Source organism: Blennius ocellaris (genome assembly GCF_963422515.1).
Source record: "Blennius ocellaris genome assembly, chromosome: 23".
Taxonomy (NCBI): Eukaryota; Metazoa; Chordata; class Actinopteri; order Blenniiformes; family Blenniidae; genus Blennius; species Blennius ocellaris.
This window is the reverse complement of record NC_137672.1, coordinates 8,744,634-8,768,474: the sequence shown is the minus strand read 5'-3', so window position 1 is coordinate 8,768,474 and position 23,841 is coordinate 8,744,634. Positions and strand designations below refer to the sequence as shown.

Below are 23,841 nucleotides of genomic sequence, written 5' to 3'. Positions count from 1 at the left end.
CTCTCGCCTTGGCTCGCGGCCAGCATCCCTCCTCCTCCTCCGCCTCCTCCTCCGTTTCCCTCCGTCCAGGACGCCGTCGCCGCCCGTCGCCACGGCAACCAGATAGCAGCTCTGCCCATTCTCCTCCCCAATTTAAGAGGACGGCTCATATTGATCTGCACCTCGTTTCCTATTATTTCATTTAAAAGACACTCCGCCCGCAGTTTCCCTCAAGCGTCGACGGACGCGGGAGCCAACAAGGGCGTGTCGCTCCGGCTCCTGTCCTCGGCGTTTCCTTCGATATAAACGTGGATCAGCTCCAACTCAAGATTTCCCACGTTTGGTTAGTTAGAACATGTAAAGAACGGTCCAGACGTGGAATACGATCCAAATATTCCTGCTTTGACATGAAAATCTGACAGCAATCTTCCATTGTGCTGCTAAAGTGTGATGACTGCTCAATTCTGGATGAAGAATAACACATTTCTTATAGCATTTTTTTTGCATGTTAGGGGTTTGAAATGGTGTTTCGGGGCTTCTTATCTTAAATTCAGGGTTTAGAGTACTTCTAGACTTTGCTCATTTTTAATTCTCCTTCATATAGAATCATGCATAAACCTACGTTTCTGGTATTAAGTCCAACTGTTTCATAGTTCGTGACTCTGATGACTCAAGTAAATGCAGCAACTTGATGGATTTAGACATAAACTCCATGTGATGAGGACAGGAAAAGAAATAATTAAGAGACTTTGGCATTTTGATTATTTCATAAAGGGCTGATATAGCTTGGTTTTTACACCCAACCACCTCAGTGGTCTTCATATGGGGTCATTGGCAGAGAAATTATCATGCAAGCAGCATTTAGATTTTCAGTGTAAAACTCCCCTGTAAGGTCAGGAGTATGGTGAGGCTGAACACTGATTTCAAACAAGTTATGTAAAAGCCCCTCTCTAAACATCAATTTCAACATCGCCTCATTGCAAAAGAAACTCGAGCAAACATTGTTTTCTGCAACACTCTGATTACGACATTAGGAGATTATTTGAGTTCACAAAAAAAAACCTGTATAAAAGCAGCTCTAATTCAGCATTGGATCAATGCTGCAGACGCAATAATGTCATCACAGACCTTACTGCAGCCATTGCTTATTTATTTCACCTTGACTTTTAATATTTAAAAAAAAAATCCATAACCACACGGTGACGTCGTGATCGCATTATCGCCTCACAATGAGAATTAACCTGGTTTGAGGCAGTTCTGTGTGAAGTTTCCACGGCAGTTTCCTCCCACAGTGCAAAAAAAACCCACTCACTTTAGATTAATGTAAATAAATGTGGACCGACCCTGCCTTTGCTCAGTCAGCTCGACTGTGAATTTTGTATAGTTGTACATAGAAAACACATGAAAGTACCAGTGTTGATACCTAAAGAATCATTAGACTGTACAGAGACTTTCTCCAAGATGTTGTTTAACAGTTGTTTTACACCAGAAAATGTACTTAAAATGAACTCCAAGGTTACAGAGCATTTGTACTTCTGCAGGATCTTCCATTCACTCATTCATACACACACACACACACACACACACACACACCCACACCCACAGTCTCACTCTGGGGGGGGAGATGAGGCCACTCTGCAGCAGCAATCATCCCTTGTAGACATTTAAGAAATTAAAGCCAGCGTCTGAATCGGAGCCGCTTCATGTAAGTACACGAGGAAAAGAAATCCTTCCTTTTGTTTGAGCTTAAAAATAGTAGAATGGAGACATTTTTGAAAAAAAAAAAAAAGTAGGGCTCGAACGTCCCTCGGGACTCTCTTTGATTACCTGAGCTATAAAGAGAAGTAATGGGACGTTGCGACGACAGTGTGGGTTTCAGTCACCTCCAGGTGCTGCCGGGCTCCTCATTGTCTTCGCTAACCTTATTTTAACACGGGGGGGAAGTGAGAGTGTCTGCAGGTGCAGGCCCGATCTCAGTGTGTATGTGTGTGTGTATGTGTGGGTGTTCTCGTTTGTTCTCGTTTCTATTAATTCCCGCAGTTGCCTCAGTCCGATCACACCCAGCTCGGGTTGAGTTGCCGGCCATCTGTGGATGAGGGCGACACCGGACCCTTCACACTCCGGCAATAAAAGAGGCCAAGAGAAAGAAGCCACTGATTCATCCTGCCAAAAGAGGGCTTATTTAATTAAAACGAGTGCCGAGTGAGAGGGTGGTATCAAATAAGACAGACGGTGGTATTTGAGCTCGGCCGCGTAAAAAAAAAACAAAAACAAAACATGTTAGTCAAATTCCCGGTAAGACTAGCGATTAACTCCGCTGGCGAGCGGCCAGCCCCGGGTGCAAATGATCTTATCAAAGTGAGGGGTGGATGTGACTAACGCGGAGAAAACAATCGCTTTACGGCCTGACATCTGTGGCCGCGGCCTGAAAGACGGCGAGTGTTGTGGGGGGGACGGGGCCTCGAGCTGTGGCGTCTCCTGCAGATGTTCAAACTCGTCCCCGACTGTCAAATTACAGTGTCTTCTTCCCCCTTCGCCGCTCAGTAGCTCTGGTTTCCCCCCCCCCCCATCAACAATTATCCCCATTACATCACTCAACACTGGAGCAGCCAGCCTCCGAACAGAACAGAAACCACAAGAAGCCCTTTTGTTGTTTGACTTTTTTTTTCTTTTTCCTTTTTTAGTTTCTCAAGCAACAGAAGTAAAACTGTCTACATCAATGGCAAACCTCACGATATTCCCGTTCAGTACCATCCGTCGGGGGGGGAAACCGGAGGAATAGATAAAACAATTCAGGACAGCAGCAGCACTTTTTCTGCACATTTTTACAAACGGTGTCTAAAACGCGACAAGTGAAATCATACAGCCACTTAAAAAAAAACAAAAACAAAAAAAACACGGCGAACCCCCTCTTAATTTGCCTGAGCTCTCCAAACAGGAACTTCATTTGTGATTTTTTTTTTCTCCTAGCTGTGACCGCCGGAGGACTCGCGGAGGAGAAACTTTCCAGGCTGCAGGCAGTTGGAGAAAGTAAAAACGTTCATTCAAAGGTTCCTGAGACGCTGCGGAGCTCGAAGGGGGGGGTGGGCCTCTCAATGGCAGGATAATAACGCCTGTTCCTCACAACTGCCTGTGTGCTTTCTATAAGTACCGTCTTCAAGCATTCGGCTGAAATCTGCAATATGAGAACATCTCCAACACACAGCAGACACATTCCAACTTGTCTCGTGTTTGCCTGCGACTCCGCCGGAGAGCCGACGTCTTGGATTTGTGTGTCAAATCCAGTTTGAAGTGTTTTGTTTTTCCTTCTTCTTCCTTCACTTGGGATTTGCTAACCGCTATTAGGGGCAATTCCAACCACAGATCCCAATCTGCTCGTAATAAAGCTGCATTGTTATGCTCGAGGCCCCCTTGAAAGTCACATGACCAGAATGAGAATTAAAAAAAAAAAGTTCATGAACTCTCCGGGGCAGGCGGACACACACACGAGCACAATCCTGGAGCGACACACATACACATGTATTCAGACATTGGGCCTTTTTCTTCGTTCTCTTCATGCGTTTTTTTTTTGTTTTCATCCTCAAGTCAAAGTCGTAGGCAAATCCAAGGTTAAAGCGAACGCGGCTCCTCGCGGTGACCTTTATCGCAGAGCGTCGCAGGAGCAGACTGCGAGGCGAGAGACGTCACAGCTCTTCACCCGCTGAGAGATTACGCTTTCAAAAACACAAAACAAAAGTACTATATCCAGACAAGCTGCTTCTTGAGGTGACGTGTGGGAGAACAACACGCTTTGTTGTTTTTTGTGTGTGTGTGTGTGTGTGTGTGTGTGTTTTGGCGCCGACAGCCCTGAAAACGATTAAGTCTTCCGTTAAGAGAATCTCCTCAGATTAGAGCCGTGGCTGTCGGTCCAAGTCCTCCGGTACATCACCGCCACAGCCAAAACAAACACAAACAAGTCGTTTAATAAGAACTGTACACCCATAAAAGACAAAAATAGACATGTTATACTCTGCGAGGACGACTGTATTAGAGCTGGCTGCTAAAATAGGGCAGAAGAACACAGACGGACCAAGAGAACAGACAGGCACTTAAGAGCTCGATGCATAGCGAAGACAGAAGAGCCAAGCAAGACGACGGAAAGGAAAACCAGGGAGGCGACAGAATTCAAAAGTCTGAAGTGTTAAAAAGCACGTTTAGTTTAGTAAAAGATTAATAACAAAAAATGTTTGGTAACTGTATAAAATAACTGAGCGGATGGGAGCTGAAACGGGACCTGAAGCGCGAGAAGCAGCGTTAGCGTGGCTACCGGCATGGTCTCCGCCCTCAGCTATACGTACCGTGTGTTATTCAGCACCTGAGACGACGGGGGATTACGCGAGACACAAGTGGCGGGAGCTAATGACAACTAATGGGATTGCTTGGCTCTGTATATCAGGGGAGGGGGTCGGACCCTGAGCTGTGGTCAGCAGGACGCAAGAGCTCCGTCCTGGGACCAATGCTAATATGATAATCTGATCTAAACTCGTATTCGCCCTGCTCCACGGGCCAGCAGTGTTTCCATCCCGTCACTTAATACTTGTATGGCTTGTTTAGTTGTGAACGTCTGCAGAGGAGAAAGAGAAACGAAGACTTTTAGAGGAAAGACATAAAACGAGAAGTGGCAAGCTCACGGCCGCTATGCTAGTATTTATCACAGTAGAAAGGATAGGCTAGCAGGTTGCTAGTGCCATAATTATCATTATCATCATCGTTCGCATAAATGCTGCATTCATGTCATATTGGATTCCTTAGAACTGCAACTTTTAAGCCGCTTTTCCGGTACGTGGCGGAGCGGGGAGGTTACGGTACGGCAAAGCGGTCCCACGACAGAAAGTACGGTCAAAATGTAGGTGGGGTTGTGAAGGACTCAGAGCGAAGAACACCGTCCACGTCTTTCTCTGTGACCAGCGTCCAGCTCCTGCTGAATCTCCTGTTCCTGAGAGGGGCGTCTGTATCTCGTTAAAAGACGGCCATGTTGTGTCGCACGCTGACGTTTCAATAAACCGGTTAACAAATCGACCAGTGAGCGCAAAGCGCCGGATTATAAACGACAACAGAAGGGTTTCGGGCGGTGAAATGATTAGATATCGTGGGCAAGTCGAGAGCGACGTTCGTCACGACCAATCAGGAGACGGCGGCGCCGTCGCTCCTCCTCACAGACCGGTTCCTGGGTGCTAAGTACCTCAGTCGCAGAAAATCGTAGGTCACGGGTTCTTTCCGTACCATCCACAAATTTTCAGTCGGACCGCGCGAAAACACATGCTCCGGCACAGAAAGTGCGGTGGAACGTGTGGGAGGAGCCGTCCAATCGCAGCTAATCTGGGTTTGTAAAACCGGGATTGACACACAAAAACGGCGGTTTATTGAGAGTCGTGAGCTCATCGGGTCACGTCCACCAAACTGAAAAAAATGGGAACGTCTCAACTTCTGATCGGAGGGAATTATTCATCCGAACGCTATCAAACTCTTTTAAGTGTGGAGTTTTGAACGGCGCCGAGAAAAACATTAGAGACGTCACTCGACGATAGACAGACTTCAGAAGGGCAGCCGACCTCAGTGTGCTGGCTCCGACAAAAGTGCATGAACAATGTGGTTCTCATAAACTTCATTCAAACTGCGTTAGGTAATAAGAATTTCTTTTTTTTGGGGGGGGGGGGGAATTGGGGGTTTGCATGTGAACACTCCTAATCCAGAAGAGGGACTTTCCCCGAGTGCAACACTCCCACTTCCCAGCTGCTTGGAAGCACTACGGGGGCCCGTCGGAGGGAAACGAGACCGTCTCTCATGCAAACGTCTTCTTTACATCCAAGCTCGGCGTTTTTTTTTTTTTTTTTTTATATAGAAGTGCATTTTTCTTCTCGCATCCTTTATGACATGAAGGCAGCACAAGCTCTCGCCAGTGCTTCCCACATTTATCAGCGTCTTCTGCTGCAGGTTGTTTTTTTTTCCTTTCTTTTTTTGAGTAACTACATCAAATCAAGCACAGAGAATAAAAACCCAAAGCTTCAGTTGAAGGTCTGTGTAACATGGCTACAATCTGAAAATGAGGCACTTTCTGAGGAAATAACACACATTTATATAGTTTCTTTTTTCAACGCACACGTCAGCCACTGATGGACTCGGTAAAGAGTTTCTTGATCAGAAAACAAACAAAAAAAACCAAAACACTGTTCTCTATACATTTTCTTTTTTTTTTTTAACTCTCTGATTGGCTTTCACTCAAGGAATGAGAACAGCAAAATAGCTTTTTAAGAATGTCATTTGGCACACATCCCTGTTGGTTTCCACAACCAACTAGATAAAAGCAAAGAGGGGAGAGAACAAAAAAAAAAGAAGAAAGTTTTCCATCAGTCTTTGTCAAAGTGCTTCTGGGCCGTGTCCGATCAGGCCGCTCTCTCGCTCCGTGTGATTGGCCGTCACAAAAGGAGGAGGCCGAGCTTTTACGCTCTGAGTGGCTCCAGATTGTTTCCCCGAGGACGACACACTGACATCAGCACTCTGCGAAAGACAAAGACACACAGAGAGAAAAAAAAAAGGGAAATGGCCTGGTTAGATTCTGGATAAACAATAACTCAGATATGGAGGGGGGGAGAAATAAATATTATGACATGTACATGTGGCATCTCTTGCTTATCATGCTAATTACATGTAACGTTGAGATATGAATGTGTGCTTATCACCCCGGGAGCGCGAAAATAAACAATCGGGGCGAAGCAGGGTGGGAATGAGACTCTCGGATTCAGACGGGAGGGAGGTGATAACGGGAACAGCCGTGCGTCTCAGGCAGCACGAGAGAACAGGAAGAATCTGACGCATCAAACTACATCGCCATTATGCACATGTATGTGTAAAAATGTCCCCCCTCTGCTATAAGTCCCAACACAGGAATCCTCCGTTGGATCTTTTCCAATTCTATTCAGGAGAATTGGTGGTTGTGGCTCTCGCTGTGCGGGTCAGCAAGCTGTAAATAAAGTGGCTGCTGGTTGGCACAGCGGCGTGAGGAGGGGAGCTGATTGATGCCGGATACTTGAAGGCTGGGAGGCACCTGAGCTTCCAATGAGATCACATGATCACCGACAGTGAGTGCAAAAGCAAAAAAAAAAAAAAAGTAAACCATCTCTTGACATCTAAAAGCATCAATTAAAAGAATGGACTGCTGGATGATGGGACAGCCTGGTAAATCCTGCTGGTTTCGATCGTGAGCTTGGAAACTACAAACAATGGAGGGAATTCACAGCGGTACACTTTCTCTGTGTGGACTTTACATTGTTCTCCAAGGAGTCGTTTCCGCTGAACGCTGATTTTCCCAGCATTTATTTTGTTTCCCGAACGCACAGGTTTCTCGTCCGACGCGGTGTGGCACGTAATTAACCCTCCGCGTCGTGGTTTATGTCGTGCACCTTTATCACCACGCGTTCAACATCAACGTGTCGCTCGCCGTCATAACTGCAACCTCTTGCTGCAGCGTTTTAATTAAAAGAGCCGAGTGAAGAATGCAAAGTGGAGCGTTCCACAGTTTGGACTGAAAACAGGATTATGACAGCAGCGGAGATTATTAAAAGCTCTTTTAAAGTGGGTTACTTTCTGATGACTCTCACTGAAGGCACTCAGGCTGCCTGCTGCCAGAATAAAAAATGCACAAAGCCGGTAAAGAGAGCAGGCTCAGAGAGAGTTCCCTGTCTCCTCCACCCCCCCCCCCCCAAAAAAAAAAAAATGTTCCCAGCAGCTCTGGACTCTCTAATTGCACCAGGGTACTCTATATTTACGCCCATCCCTCTCTCTTTTCCCCAGTTTGCCTTCTTCCTGGTGCAGTGAGCTATATTTAGCCCCCCCCCCCCCACCCCTCCAACCCCCCCTCCTGCAGACGGTGCCCGCCAGCCGGCCGAGCCGTGACGGGCCGAAAGCGGAGCAGCTCCGTCGTTCAACCGTGTGCAGCTCGAAAACAGCAACAAAAAACAAGCCCATCCAACCAGAGACACACACACACACACACACACACACACACACACACACACACACACACACACACACACACACACACACACACACACACACACACACACACACACACACACACACACACACACACACACACACACACACACACACACAGCAACAAGGGCCAGAACGCTATAATCACGCGGATGACATTCACTTAATAATGACCCTTCAACACTGACGTAGGAAATTACACACAAGAAGAAGACGCTCGACGTCTGCCCCCGCCGTCTCAGCCTAATGACTCACGTTGCTCCCTTTCAAGTCAATATTGGATCGTTTCCTCCCCTGGCCACGCTAATCACATATTTGGCTTCTGATCACCCCCCCCTCCCGACCGCCCCCTCCAGCTCCACCATCCTGATCCTTCCCTGGCATTTTATAGATCCATTTCTGCCATTTCCTTGTATCCCTTCTCCATCTGTGGGCAAATCAATGTAAAAATAGACCCAATAGTGTCTTTTCTCTCTTCGAGGCTGTTTAAATCAAGACAGACCAAACAATCTGCGTCTGCCTCCGTGTGTGTGTGTGTGTGTGTGTGTGTGTGTGTGTGTGTGTGTGTGTGTGTGTGTGTGTGTGTGTGTGTGTGTGTGTGTGTGTGTGTAATTAGGAGTCTGGGTCTATGTGACGTCTCAATTGAGGGCTGCCTAAAATTGAAAGCCACCTTGTCCCCTGGTTGTAAATGGAGTGTGTCAGCCTGTCATTTTCCGGCCGCCGCGGCTCCCAACCGGCCCACCGGACCGGCCTTAGCAACGTGGTGTGAGTCAATGAGTCCACCGGTCAGTCGGTTTGCGTTATGTCATTGTGTATTTTCAAGGAAATGAGGCCGAGTCACTCTGGAGGTATTAGAGTTCATCACGTGTTTGCAATGAAAGAAACGGGCTGAAGCAAAAACAATAGAAAAAAAAACCAAGTGGGACTTCATTTTGGCCTTTAATTGGGACAATTTGCTTTGCTAATTATTCGGGACGTCACATGGTGATAAAGCATTAATAAGAAAACAATCTTTGAGCTATTTGTTGTGGACGCGCCAATGAAAATGTTTCATAATTGCAATATAATACCAGAAATGCACAGAAAGCAAAAGCTCCAATGATCCAACTGTATATTAGGGGCAAGAGAAGGAGCTTATCTGGGTATTTCTATGCATTTATCACCAAATGATAGCAAACGCAGTCACATGCTCGCCTGATGTCGTGCGGCTTTTCTATCCATCGACGGGATTCAAACCTTTTCATTTCTCCTTCAACGTTCCAGCTTGTGGTTTGAATGCCGGCAAAAAGCCATTGGCGTGGCTCCATCCTCCAAATTCCTTTCAACACCAACCTGACCCGACCTTTGACCCGCGACCCTGCAGGAAGCCCCGCCCCCCCCCCCCCGGATGGTTTCTTCTGGGGATCATTATAGAATTAAGGAAGAGAACATTTTCCAGCGACTTCTCGCTCTCCCCAGTCCTCCGGCGCTGGTATTAAAAGTCCATTCCGTTAAATCACGCCCGCAAAAACGTTGAGGTAAAAGGTGCAGCGTGAGCGTCGAGTGGAGCCGCCGACAGGAGGAACCTCAGCTCCCGTGTCGCCTCGCTCCATTTCTGCCGGCGACGCCAGCGAGTCTGTCAGTCACGGAGATATAATGTTTGCACCCCGACCACAGAGTCCAGCTGCATCCGACATATTTGCTCGTCACAGGTTTGGCGCGCCGGCGGGACGGCAATTCGGGTGAAAAGCGATACTCCGGCCGCAATCGTCACTCGCTCGCATTGCGAATTGTTTTGGAAGCTGCATCTTCTGAACATCATGCTGTGGCAGGTCGTAATCACCGCTAGTGGAGGGGAGCGGAAAATCACATAAGTGAGTCCAGGAAGAGGGCCAGGCAGGCACGGAGAGAAAAGACGTTTCTGGAATACGCACGGTTCTCGTTAGCTCGCCTGAATGAGGACAGTGGGACGAGGAAAGCTTGAAATGGGGGCCGCGTGATGAGAGGGGAAACGCGCAAAATGTGATCATGTTGAGGATTGTGACGATACGAGTTCAGGGGAAACACTGTGGAGGTTTTTAATCGATAGAAACATCTGAATCAGGAGAACAGTGAATGAGGCACATTTCGCTTTTATACCAGTGTGTGTGTGTGTGTGTGTGTGTTCGCTGCTTACAGCTTCACACCCACTCGATCCCCCCTTCAACCCTGCCGCTGTCAATCAGCAGCCGCTACAACAGATCCGCCGCGAGGCTCTTTATCCAAGGGCAGCACGTCTGAGTGCAATCCATCCGTACGCGTACGGTTACCGGGCGCGCACGCGAAATATCACGCAGGCGGACGGCGGACTCTCCGGGGAGATCTGGAGGAGATCTGGAGCGAGGAGGGTGGAAAGAAAACACAACTCAATGTCACTGCAACCGTTTTAAGCGATCGGGGGGAGTTTTCGTGACTCGGAGCTGCAAGAGTTGGTGAAGAAGCACGTTTGTGTCGCAGAGTCAAAGAGTATTTTTAGATCATCCTTGAACAATATCCGAACGTCTTGTTCGCTGTCGTGTCCGGAATGAAAAAAAAAACCAAACCCAAATAAAACCTGCTGGCCTGTGCACACCGGACACGAGTTGTAAACGGGAACAGGTCGGCACTTTTTTTTTTTTTTTCTCAGGTTTTCAAAATACGAAACAAGGTGCGTCTGGAAAATCACATGAATGACAGAACAACCTCTGTGTGCAAGCAGAGAGGTGTGTGTGTGTGTGTGTGTGTGTGTGTGTGTGTGTGTGTGTGTGTGTGTGTGTGTGTGTGTGTGTCTTAAAATGTTGAAGTGACGACTAAAGCGTGTCCACACGAAAAAAATCTTAATACCTTTCTGTGTTTGAACAGAATTGAACATTGTGGCGCTTGTACAATGACGCACAGTGAAGTCGGTTCTCATGCGATTAGTTTCGCCGGTCGAGTTAGTTTAGTTTTGTGTTGTATTGAATTGTTGTTTTTTTAAGGATAAAAAAAGGTGTTATGACTGAAAGGGAACAATAAGAATAAAAACAAACAAGATGTGGATGTGAACGGAGAGTTTGAGGCCCGGTTTACATGGAAATGAGTTGGTCATTTAAAGTAACAGTGGATTTTAACGTTACAGAACAAAACATCTGGTGGTCAAACATTCAACTTCTTTCCCCAAATAAAAAAAAAAAACAACAACAAAAAAACCCACAAATGACACTTTTCTTTCCTTAATTAGTTCTTATTAACTGAAAAAGAAATTCTCTTCAATCAAATCAGCGGCAATAAAAATGACCGGTAGCTGCACTTTTGGAGCTCATGTGTGCAGGTAAAACAAAAAATACGGTGTCAGGGGAAAACGTGCTATTGTCTTTTTATGCCGACAACAAAGCCGCGAGTCAGTGCCTGCCCCAGTTGCAGCTTAACCTTTGACCACAGCGCCACAGATAAGAGGGCAATAGCTGTTTAAGTGCCAATAAAACCGTCTATAAAGTTCTTCAAACAACCCGGGCTGCGAAACAATTTATGCTTCGCGATCAGACGTTTTTCCAACTACGGGGTGTGAAAAGTCAAGTGCGTCTCGAGGGACGAGAAGATATACAGTATGTTCGCTTTGGAGGAGGCGACTTTAAAAAAAAAAAGAAAAAAAAAGAAACGAGCGGAAACCGTCGTCTGGGGCTGCGAGGAAACGGCGGGTGACAGAAAACTGTGGTGAAACCTGACAGGGCACGTCCTGTCCCTCTGGACGGACGGACGGGACACAGTCACTCATTCATTCTCACACAATTCAGTGTTTGCTGATCTCAGACCAGTGATTTGTCTTTGTCTTTATGTCGCGTCGCTCCACCAGTTTTGCCACTTTCTGCTACTGTTGATAACTCTAGAACCCCCCCCCCCCCACACACCCACACGCACGCACGCACGCACGCACGCACGCACGCACGCACGCACGCACGCACGCACGCACGCACGCACGCACGCACGCACGCACGCACACACACACACACACACACACACACACACACACACACACACACACACACACACACACACACACACACACACACACACACACACACACACACACACACACACACACACACAGGCAGGTGGCGTCTCCAGTTGAAATGATATATGGAGGGATAGCATAAGCAGAAGGCGTCCTCACTTCTCGGTAAGGCTTTTTAGGGAACGCTCTGGATCTCAAGTGAAATGAAACGCAAGAGGCTGTTGCAACATCTTTCAGAAAAGGAAAAGAAAAAAGAAAAAAAAGAAGAAGCCGCTGAGCGACAGAGCTGCCGTTTCATTTCTTGCTTCACTTCAATGTCACAACAGCAAAATCCAGCCAGAAGGACAATTTCTGCTTTTGCACATGCTTTTTTTTTTTTTTTGCTGTGGCGTCAATCTTCTGGTTTAAACTAAAACACGAAGGAAAAAAAAAACAAAAATCAAGGATAAGAAGTTTTTGTTCAAACGTCGACTAACTGCTGGAAACATTCTCTCTAAAAGTCAAGATTAAAATGGTCGAGAATTAACATTGAAGACGGCACGAATCAAGGCATGTAGTCGACGATAGCGGAAACATTTTTAAGTTTATGTTGAGGATGAAGGTTGCGCTTTGGGGGGGTGAAATGACAGAATAAATCCAAGTTTCAGAAAAAATCCTTCAAATAAAGGGGTGCATAAAAACAAACTTTGCATAAAACCTGGACGGGACTGCCGGGTGTGGTGTTGTCGAGTTATTTTGGGAGGCAAATGAGAACATCGCTCCAGGCCAATACCGTCTGGCACGGTGCGATAATGTTTCAAGTGATGCTGCAAAAATCGCTTCCTGTCCGTCAAGTTGGTCCGCGGATAAATCGGTCGAATTTCTGTAGCCTGGAATGCCTTGGCGTATCTGTAGATCTGCTCCGCATCGCAGCTTGACAGAATGTAATTACTTGAAGAAAGGAAAAGTGAAAACTCTTTCATGGTCTTAGTGAGAGCCTCCTCCTCCTCCTCCTCTTCCTCCTGCTGGGATATGACTTTAAATAATAAATGAGTCCCTCACTTCTCTGCTAAACCGGCCCGACTGTAGAGTTGTCGGACCGTCTGCGTCAGACGGTGCAGATAATAACTCACAAACCTTCGGATCGCTGGGGAAAACAAAAACAGAGGGGGCAGCTGATGGTGCAAAATCTGGACTGCGTTTGGAAACGCCCCCCCCCCCCCCCGTCCCCTCCGTGTTTAGGGGACCGGTGCCAATGCATGTTCCTCTGAGCCCCGTGTTCGTGCGTTCACATGACAGCTCCTGGCCCCTGCGCCGGCCTGATGATGAATTGTGTAATTATTAATAGAGACACCGCTGCCTATTCGTACAGCAACAGCCGGTTTCGGTTACTACGTGTTGCTTTAATAAGGGGGGCTGCGCTTACATGTGACGGCACAGGAGAGTCACTGACGGTGCAGGCATGAGCATATGAGTGGAGGTGCAATTGAGTGTGTGTGTGTGTGTGTGCAGGTCTCCAACTGTGGGCAGACTGCAGACTTGGCCGACGCACAGCAAATATTTATCCATGAAAACCTTTCGAGGCTCCCCGAGCAACACTTCTCGCCTCGGTCTCGTCGAAAAAAAAAAAAAAAATGCACCCCCCCTCCCCCATTTTGGCTTTAAGCTCCTCCGACTCGACCTCCTTTACCGTTTTTATCCTTCCTCGCACGAATCAAGACGACTTCTAATTGCGAAAGTAGAAAAGAATAACTCAACTTCCACTGGGAGCAGGTCAGGGCCCAACGTTTTGCTCATGAGCACGTCGGACTGAACCCGCAACCTGGACGAGCCGCAGCCGCCTCTATATTCAGCCTGTGGTCAGGAGCTGCATGTGTAAATAAACGACTGTCTGCCTGCTCTCATGTTGGCCACGGAACATTTCATTTAAATTTAATATTAAAGTTAACATTTAATATGTCCTCAGCCGTGGTTTTTCTTTTTTCTTTTTTTGAGTTCTCCCAGCCACAGGTGGCCAATAAATAATGGAATAAATAAATGCACACGTGAGCACAGCAGAGAGACGATGACGGGGCTCCTGTACTGCAAAACACCCTGAAATTAAACCGGAAGATGTGCAGTTTTGTCGAACCAAAATGAGGGGAGGGGAGGGGAGGGGGGGGGGTGAAGAGAGAAAATGCCACTGGAGGTCAAATAAAAAATAAAACTACATCTTCATAACGCCGACTCACCAGCGAAACACTCGGCTGACGTGAAGCAAATGTGACGGGCAGGAAAAAGTCTAGAACATGAAAAACCACTGGTCCTGTGAGGAAAGCAAGGCCGGGAGGGGAGGGAGAGGGAGAGGGAGAGGGAGAGGGAGAGGGAGAGGAGAGAGAGAGAGAGAGAGAGAGAGAGAGAGAGAGAGAGAGAGAGAGAGAGAGAGAGAGAGAGAGAGAGAGAGAGAGAGCAGTTAAAGTGACTTAAACAGCGACGTGAACACAAGTGCGATGACACGACAACAAGACCCGCGAGTCGTCAGTGTGTAAAGTGTGAGTCAATGGACCGCCAGTCGTTGGGAAATGAGTATGTGCCGGTGTGTGTGTGTGTGTGTGTGTGTGTGTGTGTGTGTGTGTGTGTGCGCCGAGCAGCAAGGCGACTGGTGGCTGGCTTATGTCACGGCTGGACGATGACTGAAGCCTCAAACTGGTCCAGAAAAACAGATGCGTCAGTAAAAAAAAAAAAAAAAGGCCTGAAATCACTCCCCCTGCAACGCGTTGGCTCACTGCTGTTTTATTTGAATTTCTAACTCTAAAGTGTTGGAAATTATCACCCGCAAGAGATGAGTTTAGGGGGGAGGAGAGGAAAAATAAGAAAAAAGAAAAAGAAAGTAGTTCCCAGGGCTTGCACGCGACATTTTTGAAATAATTCCACAGTGGCAGTGACTTTGAACGCAGCTTTGATTTACAGTTGACGGGAGCAAATGGTGATCAGGGGGCCGGGGCTGGATTCATTCTGGTCTGTGAGCAAATGGGGAAAATATGTCAAGTTCACAAGGAGATACTTAGAACTGCGTTTGAAACACAGCAAACGCAATCAGTCACAGTCGATTTTTAAAAGCTCAACTTAGAGCCGTCCATCCATCCTCTTTAATAACCCGGGTAAGTGGAATATGCTAGCTGCCGTATTACTACCACGTGTGTGTGTGTGGTTTCATTACAAACACAAACAACAGTCCCGGTTTGGCACGTCAACGAGATCCTTTTCTGTCGTTTCTGTGAAAGCGTGAAACTTTTCTGAATGAAAAAAACCCGCTGATTTTCACTTTAAATGTGTAAACGGGGTGCGAGACGTCGACGGGGAGCAGAAGCAAGCGTGGGAGGACGACAGTCCGAGAGTCAGAAGTGAAATATTCACCAACAAGACGAGTACAAACTACTTCAGGCATTTACTTCTGACGAAATCTGATTTAAATCCCATTTACATGTATGATGAATAAAGTCACCAGGTTGATCTGTGTGTTAATGTACAACTGCTGCAGTCAGTGGAGCTCCGGAGCGTTTAATACCATTGATATGAACTCTGATCGTTCTCAGTGTTACTTTATCCTCTCCAATCAGAATAATCTGTTGACCTGACGGATTTGATCCGATCGGTTCTGGTCCATCCAACATCAGTAGTTAGTCTTTTTTATTAAATGTGCAACGGGAACATTTGTGGTAATCGTATTAGAAGTGCTCGGTCTCATTTCTCTCTCGGTAAATAATGATTTTTTTTTTTTTTCGTGGCCTCGTTAAAGGATCCAAGCTGCCGTCCCCCCCCCACCCGATTTGTGGAAACCTGAAGCGCCGCTATTCCTCTTACGTCTGAGGTTGTGCCGCGGACACGGAGTCCACGTGTCGCGCCAACGAGCCGCTCTGTGACGCACGGCCGGGCCGCCGCTCACGATTCATATTCACATTCTGCTGTGTTTCATTTCATTCATTCATTCATTCAACTCTGAAAAGGCCTTCAAGCTCCCGCCGACGCCGTCGCGTCGGTCACAAAGAACAAACAACAACAAAAAAAAAAAAGCAAAGTGTGAGACACGTGAAGAAGAGACGACGTCACGTTTGTCCCTGGTCATGAATACAAACAGTCTCATTATCGGCGACTGGAATTCAGCGGGAGCGTAAACAGTGCGAGCGCACGTACAGAGCGCGAGGCGCATCTCCATCACACCACCCCCCCCCCCCCCCCCCCTCCCCCCCTGCACCCCCTCCGTCCCTCCGTCTCCGCCGCCAACGATCGCCACTTGTTTGTTCCCGGGCAGGTATGACTAATGAGTGAACGGGAGGGTTAAACACATTTCATTTCCTCGCCGCCGAGGCCGCTAATGCTCGGGGGGGTGGAGAGCCGTGACGCCCGCCGCCGAGGAGAACATTGTGTTTGACACGTGTGTGTGTGTGTGTGTGTGTGTGTGTGTGTTGATGTCGACGGAGGGTGGGAGCGGCTGCAGATTCCAGAAATGGCCTCCAACCGAAACACAACATCAAGTTTCCTTGAAGTGAAAGAGAGACAAACACTGGAAGAAGCACGGCGAGAACTAAAACACGCTGCAGGACAACACATATATATATATATACACACACACACACACACACACACACACACACACACACGAGGGGATGTGTGGATGCTCACAAATCCAACACTTCAAAGCCTGCTGGTTGGTACCGGATGGGTGTGGTTTTACACGCCATTTAAATCCGGCACATTAAAAAAAAAAAAAAAAAAAAAAACCTCAGAGCATCAAGGGGGAGAAAAACATCCTGGCAAAATCAGACAACCCCAACGCCAGCTGAGCTGCGGAATTCAAAAGCAAACCTTGTTTTCGCTGCCAACACCTGCAAGTCGCCCTTGGAAGGAATTCACGTTGGGGCTTCGTGATTGATGGAGAAATACCACGGAGGCGCTCCGTGCACGGTGAGCTCTGCACCGCCGGCGCTCCGGTTGCGGCTCGTTCGTCACGTCCGTGCGTCTCTGCAGTCGACTCACAACCTGCAGCTCCTGACTGACAGGCTGCTCATTATCGGCTCTGAGGGACAACGGGCCGGGTAAGCATTCGAGTTATCGACGGACCGTCCGCTCTAGAACCATGAGATGACGGCCACGGTGATTTCTACCAGGTCTGTCGAGCGTCACGTCATTTTCCTGATATTTATTCGCAGCTGGGAAGCAAAAACGGAACACAGGCTTTAAAAAAGGAGACGTTTGCACCAAACAGAGTTTTAGGAACTTTTCAAAAAGACTTCCTTTGGAGTGCGACAGTTTTAACATTTCTTTTAGATTCATTATAAACGGCTATAAATGAATGTGGCGTGCAGTAATGATCATACACATGTGCAGTGGTATGCAGCTTGAGTAGGACCGGCGTTTTTACATAACCTCTCAAACAAGCCACATATTTAGTTACGAAATGTATTCATTTCTGCAGCAAAAAATCATTAACAAGACCAACAAACCTCTTGTATTAGATATATATATATATATATATAAAGGTAAAGGTTCAGCACTATATTAGAAAAGATCAGAATCTGAACTCCCATGTTCCTCACTGCCTTGACAACATACTTAACTGCTGTTCCCAATTTAGGTGATTTAATGAAAAAAAAAAAAAAAAAAAAGCCCCTACGAAGCAACAGGAAGCTGTTAGTTGGTCCGAGAAGGGCGAGTTACGCCGCCGACGCCGAGGTAACGTGGAGGTGAAGCGCCGCTCTAAAGGTTAACGACCGTTCTCAAGCCAATAATGGCCGCGGCGAGCAAACATCTCCGCTCCTTGGTTCGATCGGCGCTGGCGAGTTACGTAAGGCAGGTCGAAGTACTGTTTGTCCCCTCTGTCACCCTGCACAAACTTTAAACCATCTCCTCTGGGGCTCTGATGGGGGCTGTAATTTTCATATTGAGATGTCTGCAGTGTGATTGATGGAGGTAATTGTTTTGTGCAAACACACACACACACACACACAGAGCTACAGGGTGAATCTCAAGCTTTAGATCCACGGGTAAAGACGAGAAAAACGTTGAAAAAGTGCCGTTTCTGTGACAAAAAAATCAGGTTCTTGCCTCCTCAGCAGTTCCTGATCGCGGCGAGCAGAGCTGCAGAGTTCGTTGACCCCCCCCCCGGTCGATATATATATATATATATATGTCAGGATTAGGTAACTTGAAATGAGCAGTGGGCGTGTTTAACCTACAGTTTCCCTCTCGGCAGTTTGGAGTTGAGCAATCCATCCAGAGCTGAAAGACGGCCCCGCTGGTCCTGTCATACTCGCTTCTCTAAATGTGAAACGTGTAAAACACACAAACTGCACTCTGACTTTGCAAAAGGAAAAAAAGAAAAAAAAAACTCAACCTCAAACTTCACAATTTTGGGCCAAATAAAGGAACATTTCATGCAAGTTTCAAGTGATTCCTTTCATGCACTAAAACTTCCTGACACATTATCACTGATGACAAACTTCCTCTAATTTTGAACAATTTGACTGTTTTTGTGGCTTTAGAATCTGCAAAAAAATGTGCAAAGAGTGAATGTTTCTGCCTGTTTTTCCAGGAGATCATCAACTTTTTGAAGCTCATGCTACAAATGCATTGATGCACCGAGGAAGATTTTTCAAGTTTCTCAGTGTAAAAGATCCAGAAGATATGATTAAAATGGTCACAGAGCTGATACTTCACACGCAATCAAGGTTGATAGTATTACAATTTAAGATGCGTTATTGGGTTTGGTCACTGAAACCAACTTAATATAGTTTTAAAACTGCTGACTTCCACGGTTGTCCTAAAAGCAAAAGACGGGCTCTTTTCCTCAGTCACACTGTAGCTTTAATGTTTGATTGTTTAGATTCAGAGTCTCTATTAAATATTTCACTATGAATCTGAAGTCCTCTACCTGGAGAGCGAGGGTGACGAGGGTTTGGCTTCAAAGCAAGTTCAGATGGCAAAACTTTCATATAAATACACATTTACTACATAAATACTGAAATAATCCAGGTATTTGTTACACTGAATATCTTTTTTCAAAAGATCAAATGTTTTACCTACTTTTCTTTAACCACAGACAATGAAAATGCAAAATTTGCATGAAATATATTATTTTCAAACATTAACTCCTTTTAAAAAACAAAGCTAAACTAAACTGTGATGCTGTTAAGTGTACAGCTTTGGCTGACAAAGTGACCCTGACATGTGGTGTGGGGACTCCGGCTGCTCTGAAAGTGCACTGGATTGCAGCGTAATTGTGCAGGGGCCACGAATAATATACTAATAATGCCATTAGTGGCTGAACAACTGAAGTTTGAAGCAACAAGTGAAGCTTGAGATTAATGATTAAGATATTTATACACTAATCAAACAGCGTGTGATCGTTTAAAATAGCTTTACTGGATCCGGGTTCAAACGGTCTCGTCAGTGTGGGGCACTACCGGACGAGATCGAAGGGACTGGAGGGAGGGGGGGAGGGGGGGGGGGATTTCATGTCGACTCCTCTGAGAATAACTTGACCCCCCGTCTCTACATGAGCCTTCACTGGATTCCCACCCTGTTGTCACCGTCAGCACTTCAGCTGACCCTCGACACCAACTAGCTGCCCTCGGCACCACCTGACCAATCCGACAAATCCTACTGCGCACACACACACACACACACGCGCGCGCGCGAACTCAAACCACACACAAATAAACAGTACTATAACCAGACAGAAGTACAACCCACGTACGCCGTCTCCATGTGAGAAGTGGCTCGTTAGTAGATGGTAATCAGCTTAGCGCTCTCCAACGGCCACCGCCACTAAGCTTCTTTACAGACAAACCGGGTGAGAGGAGCGGCGGCCGAGTGACGCCGCCGCCCCGGGAACCCGCCGGGGAACACAGTGGAGAAACAACATGGTGGCGTCGACACCGGCTCAAACCACCTGTGATGGATGACAGATCTGTGTGTGTGTGTGTGTGTGTGTGTGTGTGTAGAAGAGGGGGGAAAGAAATTCATTGATTGGCCAGGAAACAAACTCAAGAGTGCGAAGAACGCAGAAAATACTGGACAAAGAAACCCCCTCAAATACAGCATAAAAAAAAAAGAAGCTCAAATACTTTCCTGGGAGAGTGTACAAGGAGGGAGGGAGACAAATAAGAATGAGTGTGTGAAAGGAGGGAAGCGCCTCCTCCTCCTCCTCCTCCTCCTCCAGTGCACTCACTAACCCCACTAGGTCGGTGGGTGGCTGCACCGCTCTTTTAGGCAGCGCCCGACGCCCCCGGAGCCCGGCATACATCCCATACCACAGCGCACAATCAGCGCTCTGTGGCCGGGATCATGCTCATACAGAGGGCTGGCACACTGCCAAACACACACACACACACACACACACACACGCGCACGCACACACACACACCGAGGCTCGCGTAACCTGAAAAACGTAAAATATGTTGAAGATGAGAAAACAGACAAGGATGGAAAAGTGTTTCAAATACTTTCTGCAGGAGACGACCTGAAAAAAAAAAACCCAGATCAATCACCTGACTGAGTCGACAGCATCTTAATTCTTATTGGTTATAATAGTGAAAGCTTGACTGTCGTTACAAATGGAAACAAAAAGCAACTTTTAACATCCTAACAAACGGGTTTCATAAAAAAAAAACAGCAGATGCAGCAACATAAGAAAAAAAAAGAAAAAAGGATGGCTTGTTGTATTTTTCTTGATTTCACTGTATTTTGATTATTTACACAGTGAAAACTGCATTAAAATGAACCAAGTTGTTCTGGTAACTCCACGGGAATTGAAACCGCGGTCAGCGTGTAACAGGTGGAACCGGCGTCAATCAAACCTCTGACATTTCGATTGTGCTGTTCTCGCCGTCACTGGAGGTTGTTGTGTCGGCGTGGCAGCAGATCAACAGCTACTAAAGGCCTCACGTCTCCAAAAAGCTCTTGAAATGATTTGCAACAAGTTCTGCCTCTATGATCTCTATTAAGCGTCGCTGTTGAGCTTTGTAGCGAATATTTGATTCAATATTTTAACTTCTTTCTTTCTTCTTCCTTGTTTATTATTCTCGCAAATGACTGCATAACTAACGTTCAGTTGTGCGTAATGTTCTGAAAAACAAACCCCATAAAGACCAGTAATAATTTTTGATGATTAAAGGCCCCGAGATTAAGATTTTCATGACAAAACAATTTCTTTCTATGTTGTGATCTGCTCAAATAAGTTCATTTTCCCAGTTGGTTTCAGGTAAATATGTAGAAGGATTAAATGTTTGAATCTGACAAAAACATCTATGTATTTGCCTTCTTGATATAAAAACAAACAACTACTAGAATTATAACGTGCTCACAGGTGCTTCCATGCACCTGATGGGGGATGTTTGTTTATGAAAGTCATGTGAAATCTCTCCTCTGATCAGAGTAAATCAAATCACGCACAGTTTGTCGTATCTGATGGACGGACACCTCACAAGGAAGGCCCTTCATTCACTCATGAAAACGCCAACGGAAGATGACGGTGAGAAAAGGGGGGGGTGAGAATAAAAGACAGCAAACAAAAAGTCCGCCTGGAAAAAAAAAGAGGAGAAAAGGCAGGAAGAGGAGGAGAAGAAAGAAGTTTGGGGGGCAGAGGAGGAGGAGGGGGGGTTTGTTCAAACGCAGAATGAGCGAAACAGTAATGACAAAAGAGAGCGGGGCTCTGTGTGTGTGTGTGTGTGTGTGTGTGTGTGTGTGTGTGTGTGTGTGTGTGTGTGTGTGTGTGTGTGTGTGGTCAGTGAAGGTTACTCCAGCCATTAGTTGAGTAGCTTTTGGCTGATCCCCGCTTCCTGAAAGGTGATTGGATGATCCCTTTCGAGCTTTTCTTATTAAAAGCAAGACGACCCCGGGTCTGCAAAGCATGCTCCCAGTGTGTGTGTGTGTGTGTGTGTGTGTGTGTGTGTGGTTTTGTTTTTTTTCCCCCTGCATGCGTAAACAAATTGTCATTCAAGTGTATGTGAAGGACTTGGATGTAATGAGACATGTTCAGGTGTGGCGATCGAACGCTCTACTGTCAAACGTAACGACTAAAGCTAAACACACACACACACACACACACACACACACACACACACACACACACACACACACACACACACACACACACACACACACACACACACACACACACACACACACACACACACACACACACACACACACACACACACACACACATCAACACACTAACACACACACACACACACATCAACACACTAACACACACACACACACAGTCTGTCCAGCGGCGCCTCTTTGACTGACCGAGCTGCCAACACAATTCCCTCCCCAGCCTCGGTGTTCTTGCGTGCGCGAGTGCCAAATGCATGTGAATAAGGCACTAGTCAGTCAAAACATGACTAGAGTACTGAGCCATTAGCCCCGGTTTTACTACCTAATTACCATTCGACTGGCTCGGCGGCTCACCAGCAACACTCGCGGGCACAAAACACAAAAGGGCTGCAATTGGGGTTCTGTCAAGGAGCCCTTGAGCAAACTATTTAACCCCCGGCTGGGCCATTGTGCACCCGCAGGAAACTAAAGGATTAATGAGTGAAAGGGAGTTGTTCTCTGTATAAATAACAATGAGAAAAGAGTCCCGTTTGTAGTATTCCGAGCCATTTTATTTGAGTGGAAGCCGTATCGAGCCGCTACAAAGTGATAGAGATCTACTGTGGATCGCCTCGTCATGTGCAATCAATCTTGTCCTTGAGGGGAAAAAAAAAACCCTTTCATATCAAACCAAACTCTGCCAGACAGAATCTCTCATTTTCTTCCAATACGCCTCCAGAAAATACTCGAAAAGACCCAAAACTTGCAAATACAAGTCTTAAACAGATTTTTTCCCCATTCAAAGCGCCTCATGGGGCACAAGGTTCATTTTTACAATCACGTCTTGTGCTATTCGACTTTTTTTCTTCTTTTTTTTTATTGAACAAAAACCCCCCCAAACGAAGCCGATATATTTCAGTTATTTATATAAAGTATTTATAAATATTTCCCCCTCAACTGCAGGAGAAGATGAGCTGCGATTTCAACCGGAGGTCGGCGGCTTTTGTGGGCGCGGCGAACATTTCTGGAGCCTTTCCAATGACCTTTTTTGTCGTCATTGTGCGGCGTCCTTGAATGGGGGGTGGGTGGTACTGTTTATTTAGAAACACCACAACGTATCCGTGCCGGGCCGGACGCCCGCCGTCCAGATTTGGCGACCGACGGACGCGTGAAGAGACGCAAACTGGTTGTGTGGAGCGAGACGAACCGACACGCCCGATGTAGTTGGGGCGCGGACATTTCTTTTTAACGGAGTCGACAAAGAGCTTGACGGATCTCAAACACTTTGCAGAACCACTTATGTGAAAGAGCGTCACCGCAAGTATGCATTCATGTTTGTTTAAATGTCATAAATCCACCTTTTTGAAGGAATTTAGCGGCAGGACCAGTGAAACCGTGAAACAAATATTAAAATGTGTGTCACTCATGGTTACACCTACTGCCCCTTTAATATGAAAGAGCTGTAATATCTACAGAAGGATTCTAATTGACAACTTGAACATGGTTGTAGAATTTAAAAGCCATTGTGACCTCACGCTTGTGTTGTTTTTGTAAATGTAACGTCTCATTAAAGCTCCTTTCTTAATTCCCCTCAGCAGCCTGTCAGTCAGATATATGGACACAATTATCAGGCAGTAATTCTGGTGTCAGGGTGGCGTTTAAAGAAGTGACGCCCCGACTGACTGATTAACACGGGCAGTAAATCAGCAGTATGGCCTCTTAAGGCCAGATCCAGATGGAACCTGAGCGGTCGTGACGAGATCTCGCTGCGGATTTCAAACGGT

The 23,841-nt window shown here is 46.6% G+C and overlaps 1 protein-coding gene across 1 annotated transcript in view; it reads right to left on the bottom strand.

Moving 5' to 3' along the window:
- Positions 1–2,246: 2,246 nt before the first annotated feature.
- Positions 2,247–23,841, bottom strand: part of LOC308146925 (insulin receptor substrate 1-B) — a 47,102-nt gene continuing 25,507 nt past the window's right edge. The window contains exon 4 of the mRNA XM_080518921.1: positions 2,247–6,516. Within this exon, the coding sequence (XP_080375047.1) occupies positions 6,509–6,516 (8 nt within the window). The 3' untranslated portion in view covers positions 2,247–6,508. The remainder of the gene's footprint in view (positions 6,517–23,841) is intronic.